Source organism: Branchiostoma floridae, chromosome 5, assembly GCF_000003815.2.
Source record: "Branchiostoma floridae strain S238N-H82 chromosome 5, Bfl_VNyyK, whole genome shotgun sequence".
NCBI classification, from domain to species: domain Eukaryota; kingdom Metazoa; phylum Chordata; class Leptocardii; order Amphioxiformes; family Branchiostomatidae; genus Branchiostoma; species Branchiostoma floridae.
In genome coordinates this window covers 1,268,400-1,277,643 of record NC_049983.1, presented here as the reverse complement: position 1 = coordinate 1,277,643, position 9,244 = coordinate 1,268,400, and the positions used below count along the sequence as shown (strand labels likewise).

The window sequence follows — 9,244 nt, the reverse complement described above, 5'->3', positions numbered from 1 at the left end:
CAGTGTGAGTGGTTCGAACCCTACAGTCCTATGACCACAACATAGCCTTATATATAAGCTAGAAACTTGCACACTCGTATAAATTCGGACCGTACTCTACCACAAATTATACGTAATAGTTTTAGAAATACACACTCCGTGTGATACTCTTGGGAAATCACGTTTGAAATGCAAAGTAGGAAAGATAAGATAAGATAAACTGAAAACTATTTCGTGCCTGAGTCAAGAAAGTTACCTAACAATTTCAATGTGATCAAGACAAGGGCTGTGTTAAATAGAGGTCCCGTGTTTTAGGAGAGCCACACCTCGAGAACGTTAAAAGAAACACCACACTTATAGAAAAAAAGTTATTGCCCTTCGCAGTGTGAGTGGCTCAAGCCCTACAGTCCTGTGGCCATAACAAAGCCTTATGTATAAGCTAAAAGCGTGCAAAATTCTGACCGTACTCGACCACAGATTATACGTAACAGTTTTTAAAATACACATCCTGTGTGATACTCTTGGGAAATTCCGTTTGAAATGCAAAGTAGGAAAGATAAGATAAGATAAGATAAACTGAAAACTGTTTCGTGCCAATCAAGAAAGTTACCTATCATTTTGAATGTGGTGTAGACATGGGCTGCGTTAAATGGAGGTCCCGTGTCGAAAAACGTTATGGTCCTTTCCGGTGAGAGTGGCTCGAACCCTGCAGTCCTATGACCGCAACAAAAACTTATATACAAGCTAAAACCTGTACACTTGCATAGATTCTGACCGTACTCGACCACAGATTATACGTAAAAGTTTTTAAAAATACACATCCAGTGTGATACTCTTGGGAAAATCCGTTTGAAATGCAAAGTAGAAAAGATAAGATAAGATAGACTGCAAATTATTTCGTCGCAATCTCGAAAGTTTGGTATACTGTCTGGACGAGGGCGGATTGTATAAAATATTTCGTAAGGAAACATCACGAATAACACCATAAAAATGAAGAACAGGTTCGCGGAAGACGTAGATACGCACGCAGTACTGCTCATGGAAGACAAGGGGATGAAGAATTACCTTTAAAAGATGCTAGTACTCGACCACAGCACGTAATAGTTTTTAAATTACACATCCGGTGTGATACTCTTTAGAAATCCCGTTTGAAATGCAAAGCAGAAATGATAGGATAAGATATATTGCAAATTATTTCGTCACAGTCTAGAAAGTTACCTAACTTTTTAACGAGGTCTCTTGCTTAAGGCCCCCTCTCAACTTGACGTGCGGACGTGCGGCCCGCTTGCGGCATTGCGGCGTTCGTTCCCTGTTATTTTCTTCGATTTTTTATGATTCAGATATTGCGCAATATGCGCAATACGTAAAAGTATAACATAAAAGACGACAAAATATACAACAAGTAAGAAAATTCGTTCTTTATCTCTGAAATTCGTTGAGCATCTTCCGAACGCAGCAATGCCGCAAGCGTGCCGCACGTCAAGTGAGAGGGGGCCTTTAAGGAGAGCCACACCTCAAGCACGTGAAAAAAAATCAAACAATTTTCGAAAAAAAGTTATGGTCCTTTGCGGTGTGAGAGACTCGAACCCTACAGTCCTATGGCCACAAGAAAGCCTTATATACAATCTAAAAACTTGCACAAGTGCATAGATTCTGGGCGTGCTCGACCACAGATTGTACGATAAGAGTTTTTTTTTTTAAATACACATCCCTTGAAACTCCTGGGAAATTCCGTTTGAAATGCAAAGTAGGAAAGATAATTAAGATAAGATAAACTACAAATTATATTGTCACAGTCTAGAAAGCTACCTAGCATTTGGAACATTGTCTGGACAAGGGCGGATTGTGTAAAACATTTCGTAAGAAAGCATCACAGATAATGCCATAAAAATGAAGAACAGGTTTTCTGACGACGTGGATACGCACGCAGAAGTGCTCATGGAGCACAAGGAGATGAAGAATTACCGTCATAAGATGCTAGGAGTGCGAAAATTCTGACCGTATTCGACCACAGTACGTAACATTTTTTTTTCTAAATACACATCCAGTGTGGTACTCTTGAGAAATCCCGTTTGAAATGCAAAGTAGGAAAGATAAGATAAGATAAGATAAACTGAAGATTATTTCGTCGCAGTCTAGAATGTTACCAAACATTTGGTATACGGTCTGGACGAGGGCGAAGTGTATAAAATATTTCGTAAGAAAACATCACAGATAATAACATAAAAATGAAGAACAGGTTCGCGGAAATGTAGATACGCACGCAGTAGGGCTCATGGAAGACAATGAGATGAAGAATTACCGTCATAAGATGCTAGTAGTGCGAAAATTCTGACCGTACTCGACCACAGTACGTAACAGTTTTTTTAAATACACATCCAGTGCGATACTCTTGGGAAATCCCGTTTGAAATGCAAAGTAGGACAGATAAGATAAGATAAGGTAAACTACAAATTATTTCGTCGCAGTCTAGAAAGTTACATAACATTTCAAATGTGGTCTAGATAGGGGCTGGTCCGCCTTGATTTTTTTCCTTGAAGGGAGGTGCTATCGTAATATCTTTCGTAATACATTTCGTAATATATTTCGTAATATATTTCGTAATATATTTCGTAATATATTTCGTAAGAAAGCATCACGGAGAAAACCATAAAAAGACCAAGGAGGTGAGAACCTCCTTGCGCAGTTATTGATACGCTCGCGTGTTACTCGAGGAAGACAGAGAGACGAAGACCTACCGTCAAAAGATGCCAGGAGAGAAACAACAGCATGTCTTGGAAATGCACCTGCTGGAGAATGAAAGACGAGTCGCCTGGAAATCCGACAGGTAAGGAGTCGTCGACAAGAATAAATACTCCAATGAATGTAGAATTTTAGTTTGTGGCGTAGCTGGTAGAGCGTTCGGCTTGGAATCTGAGTTCGATACCCGCCGTGCCCCCGAAGTTGTGACCTTGGGAAAGGCACTTTACACGACCTTGCTCACTTCACCCAGGTGTAAAAATGGGTACCTGACTTCGGACGTCTTGGAGGTAAAGGGAAAGACTACCTTTACCTTCTGTCTGTACTGTGTATGTGGCACTGTTAGAATAAGTTACTAACTTGAGTGTAGGGCCACATTGTCCTTGTCTGTCCAAAACCAAAATAAAAAAAAGAATTTCAGTCAGACGAGACATTTCGATCGAGAGCCCCATTCAAATATTGCATTGCCTACAACAATTGTTTTCGCCTAATACTGAATTTATCAATCCTGCAGTGCCAGCGAAATGTTTGTATTCAATTAATCGTACAATAATTTTGATCTCAGATGGTGTAAACAGTCCTATCTTTCGTATATCGACTTGTCCACTCTTGGTATTCCATTATTCAGGCTGTATTTATTCGGGATCTTTCTACCACAACATAAAAAGCTCTGGAGACGCCTGTGTATAGAGAGTGCTATGATTTGATGTCTTTATGTTGGTCTATGCATCATATTATCCATTTTTAATTAGTATTTGCCATTAATATTGTTAGTGCTTGCAATAAAGAATAAAGGAAAAGTAAATCTAGACTTTTCTCAACTCTTTTAAAATCTTTTTTTATACGGAAGTTTGTGACTACTCTTAACGTTACTCTTAAATATTTATCTAAACATTTCAGATTGGAACAGAGTCGCTTGTTGCCTCGTCTTCAGAACATAGACAAACGCCTTCTGGACATAAACAACAAGGAGAATTCGAGAAAACGGGTGCAACAGACGACACCATTACAAGGAGGATACACCCGGACGGCGTTGCCAAAGAAATCGAACGAAAAGGAGGAAAATGCAGCCATATCTAAAATGTCTTCGACCTGGACGGGAGATATCCAATACCCAGACGTGTTTCAAGACTCGCACGGCGTTACCCAAAAGCAAGGAGGTATAAAACTCGACCCTGATACTAAACCGTTTAAGAGTCGAGCAACCTCTTTACCGGAGCATCCTTTCATACAACGGACTTTGTACCATATTCCCGTGAGATCTAAAGGGTCAAGTCGCTTAGAACCAAAAGACAAAGACGTTTCACCGCATATAAAGTTGCCCTCGAAAACTAAAAAGAATCGCGATCACAAACGTTCCTCAAAATCTACCGACGAAGAAAGCAGCAAGGGACCGGTCAAACCCAGACTAGTCCGCCGCCCCAGGATGGACGCGAAAGTTCTCGCATCCCTCTTGAACGTGGACGAATCTTCCGTTGAAAAACAGGACCAGGTTTTCCAGACAGCGAGACTAAAAGCTGATGCGGCTCTCAGAGTACTCGCAGACGACACTCAAGAAAATGCAGGAGAGAACGAACAGAAGAACAAGAAGACTTCGGCTAAGATCCAGCGTAGAGCGAGCGTAGCGTCCATGCATATGTCAAGTGACTTGTTAAAAGTCGGCTTTCCTGCTTTGAAGGCTGTAAAACAAACGTGGCCCAACACCAAACAGTTACCGGCCAGCTCCAGTTCTTTCTCTCGGGTCCGGAGAAGCTCCCTACCGTCTCTTTCCACCACGAACCACGGTAAGTTTTTGGCGCCGGGTTCAACTGCCACGAGAAGGGCGAGCATCGGGTCGACAAACTTTAGAACCTCGTCTTTGGACAAGCTCGAAAACGTGATCGAAGAAAACGAGGAGAACTTACATAACTCTGAACGGGACGATACCATAAGCAACTTGATACAAAGTGTTCTGCCGTTATCACGACGGAAGAAGCAACTATATGGACAACAGTAGGGCCTAGGAACGAATGTTGTGTTTACGGTTACACTCCTGAAAAAAATTAGGGTCGGGGATTCCTCGTTTAATTTTTTTCTTTCTTTTATTAGATTAGATGAAGCCTTAGACATACAATGTTACAAAAACTTTCGTACATCGGTTGAGTAATGTTGTGTAACGGTTGTGTAATGGTTATGTCACAGTTCTCGTGAAGAACACGAAACAATTGTGTAACAGTTGTTTGCCAGTTGTGTAACACTAGGGTCAGTATGTTGATATTCTATTTTGTTTTGTTTTGTTTTATTAGATTAGATTGAACCTAAGACATACGATGCCAGAAGAATATTCGTGTAACGGTTGAGTAACAGTTGTGTTGCAGTTGTGTAACGTTCCAGACAGTTCTATTAGATATTGTGTAATAGTTGTTAACAGTTGTGTAACATTCCAAAGAAAAAGCTTTCAATGATTTTCTAAAAGACCCGATATATAACGTAGCGCAGCGCCATCAATCTGACTATTGTCTTTCCATAAAGCTGATATGCGATATTTCTAATTAGTACCAATTAAGCCGTAAAAAAGACCGGGATTGTTACATAGGGCCGCTTTACACGAGGCAAAATAATGACACACTGCGGCGCGACACAGCGCGTCATTTTCACGGGCAAATTTTTACACGGGCAAAAATAAGTGTCAAATAAATAATAAAAAAGTGTCCTAGAACTATGCGGTTCGTTCATTGCAGCACTGTTTTGTTTTTTTCGCCGACTTTTTTTAATAATTTAGATATTGTAAAATACGTAAAAGCACGACTTAGAAGACCACAAAATATAGAAAAATAGAAAATTCGCTCTTTATATCTGAAATTCGTTGAGTAATCTACCTAACCCCGCAGTGCCGCACCGGTGCCCAAAGTGCAGTGAGATATTAGAGATACCACCTTTACACCCACACATATCATGTACATGTAACTAACTGCACAGTATTGACGTATCAAGAAATCGGAATATAATATTTCATTGAATTCCTATAATATACCATCCATATAACCAAACTAATATAGTCTTATATATAACATCGCAGTGCGATGGACATCCAGCATATATAACAACAAGTCTAGCTTGATACTTATTTATACACATGTTCGAAAGTTCTGACCGATTTGACCACAGATTATACGTAACAGTCTTAACCCTCAAACCACCGTAGCTTTTTTGTGACGTAGATTACCGTATGGGGTCAAAACTGACCCCAAAACGTTTTGTACAAATACAGTTTTTTGTGTGAATCTTTTTGTGATTTGTATATATGTATAGTTTCATTAATATATATGGGACACTCTGACATAATTAGGTGAGAATACTTTTAGCTCATTATCATAATTTATGCAAAAGATCATGAGGACCACATTTTGCACAAACGCTATTCAGACCGGGAAGGAGGTTTTTTATGCCTGTACCAGCTTTAATGCTATATAGCGCCTGAATGGCTTATGCTAGGGCCACCAAACTTAGTAACTTTTTAGAAAATGTTGATAGCAAACATTTTCAGTGAACAAAGTATGTTCATCATTTTTCATGTTGCCATGGCAACGGAATTCTGACAGACATATTTATTACGAAATTTTCCAATTTTGTATTAAACATTTAAGTTTTAAGGTTTTCTTGGCAAATAATAGTTGTTTATCACATCTTATGAAATTCAATGTAAATTTCAGGACTCAATGTTCATTATTTATGCTAATTTGATGACGTCATCAGTCAAAATCCAAGATGGCGGCCGATATTACCTAGATGACGTCATAATGTCGTCATATAACATGTTAATGGCACAAAAGTTGTTACAATAATTTTGGCTTACATGTACATCATTCTCTGAAAATTTTGTGATCCTACGATAAGTAGTTTAGGTGTGGGTCGCAAACGTTTGTTTAAAAAAATGCTGGGGTCAGTTTTGACCCCACTGGACCATGCATAAACTTTCGAGGATAACTTAATTAACAATTAGCCAATCTCGGTAAAAACGTATAAGAAGTTATAGGACAGATGTACAAACAAACTCCTGGAAGGAAATTTGTTTTAGACCAGAAACGACATAATGGCACACATTGATATGCGCCTGGGGTCAGTTTTGACCCCATACGGTGGTTTGAGGGTTAAAATACACACCCCGTGCTAAACTTTTGGAAAATTCTGTTTGAAATGCAAAGTAGCAATGATAAGATAAGATAAACCGGAAATTATTTTGACGCAGTTCAGAAAGTTACATATCATTTGAAACATGGTCTAGATTAGGATCGAGCCACCTTGCTTTTTTTTGTTCGTAAGATATTTCGTAAGAAAGCGTCACGGATAAGACCATGAGATGAAGAAGACGTAGATACGCAAGCGGTTCGGTGTTTGAGACGAGCCGCACCTCAAGCGCGTTAAAGAACACCATACGAAATCAAAAACACAATACGAAAAAATAAGGGGTTCTTCGCGGTGTTCGTCAAAGCCTACAGTCCTATGGCCGCAACCGGGGCAATAACTGTCGTATTAAGGTCTACTGACTTAGCGCCGAACGGCAGTCGCTCCAGACCCTTGCGATGTACATATAAACAACGTTAACCTATTGCAAACTTCTCGCAATTCAGCCACAGGTTGTGAAGAGAGAGCATTTTTTGGAAACTGACGCAATTTGATATGCCCGTGGAAGACAAACGTCACATGGCAGAGAAGCTCGTGAACATGCTGACGGACTTTCTGAGATACTGACTTAGAAATGCACATTAGATGCATATCGGACTAATCTGACTGAATCAGGTAACTAAATATCCCTTTCTTATTTTTCGACGCCAAACTTTCTCAACTATAATAGCCTAATTTTGACCTGATCCTAAAAATATAGAATACATATGTATACCTACTTGTGTAATGCCCCATTGTTACGTTAATTTTGTATTGATACACTCCGCTCATATGTAACCATGCTCTATTATTGTCTGTGATACCTCCGGCTTCCTAATTCGGCACCTTTGACCCAAGAATGTCTATCCAAAAGGTAGCACTTAAGTTCTGTTCTTGGAACGTTCAAGGTGGTCTTAGGAGGAAATGTCAAGATGAAGAGTTCGTTTCTAGATTAGAAGAATATGATTTTGTTTGCCTCCAGGAGACCTGGCTCAAGCCAGGGGAAAAATGTAGAATAGAATCTTTTAATTATTTTAGAAGTGATAGGGATGTAAAAAGACTGCCAAAAGAAGTTCAGGCGGGATAGTCATTATGTTCAAAAACAAACTCACCAAAGGTCTTACAAAACTACCATCTAAACACAAAGATATCCTCTGGTGTAAGTTAGATAAGATATTCTTTGGCCTAGAGCAAGATCTGTTTGTCGGCTGTGTGTATTTCTCTCCGGAAAACTCATCAATCCCAGAAACGAAAAACAATTCCCTATTTGATATTGTACAAGATGACATATGCAAATTCTCAAATCAAGGTAATGTCATGCTGCTTGGTGATTTTAACGCCAGAACAGCGTCCCTTCAGGAAACAGTAATTGAAGATGATTGTCTAAACCACGACTCCATAGATCTAAAAGACACGCCTCAGAGATCGAGTTACGACAAAACAATTAATAGATACGGTAATAATTTAATTGACCTTTGTTCGGCAGCCACTCTTAATATCCTAAATGGCCGGGTCGCAGGAGACTTATCCGGTAAATTTACCTGCCACAAGTATAATGGTTCAAGTGTGGTTGATTACTTCATTGTTAGCTCGGAATTTCTATCCAAAGTTCAGTATTTGAAAGTGAATGATCTCTCTGTGTTTTCAGACCATTGTTTGTTGTCTTGTTCTATTTCCACAAATTATTCACCGTACATTAAGCAGGTTCAAATCCCAACACATCCTCTGCCAAATAAGTACATCTGGGATGAAGACTCAAAAGTGAAATTCTCAGACGCGCTCCATGATCCATCAACATTGAATGACATACAAAAGTTTATGGATAAGTCATTCTGCAACGTAGAGAGTGTAGTAGAGGAATTTGCTGGCATTATCACACGTGTGGCCGACAAATCTTTAAGAAAAATCACTTTCAGGAACAAAAGAAGAAAGAAAAAGAAAAGTAAGCCATGGTACACTCCATCATGCGCCTCGCTGAAACGCAAAATCAATAACTTAGCTTCCCAATTTTCAAAATGTCCGTGGAGACTTGATGTCCGCCATACGTATTTTTGCAATCTAAAAGTCTACAAGAAGAAAATCAAAACAGAAAAAAGGCTTTTCAACGAAAGACAATGGCACAAACTAAGCAAACTCAGTAAAGAAAATCCTCAAAAGTTCTGGAGAGAATTAAAGCTACAAAAGCAGGATGAAAGTGATCAACAAGACATTGATGATAACATTAACCCCGAAGAGTGGAGAACCCACTTTAAAAATTTAAATGACCTCATTGAAAGTAGCAAATCCGATAAAGATTTTCACCAACATGTCTACAATGTAAGGCCTGAACTTGTCCAGACAGCTACCAAAAGCACTGAAGCACACTCTGTGAATAGCGACCCTG

The 9,244-nt window shown here is 39.3% G+C and overlaps 1 protein-coding gene across 1 annotated transcript; it reads left to right on the top strand.

The window, feature by feature from the left end:
- Positions 1–2,547: 2,547 nt before the first annotated feature.
- On the top strand, positions 2,548–5,084 carry LOC118416546. Its single transcript, XM_035821677.1, has 2 exons — positions 2,548–2,806; positions 3,619–5,084. Exons 1-2 carry the CDS (start codon positions 2,727–2,729, stop codon positions 4,712–4,714), a joined length of 1,176 nt encoding a protein of 391 aa, XP_035677570.1. The 5' UTR covers positions 2,548–2,726; the 3' UTR covers positions 4,715–5,084.
- Positions 5,085–9,244: the final 4,160 nt, after the last annotated feature.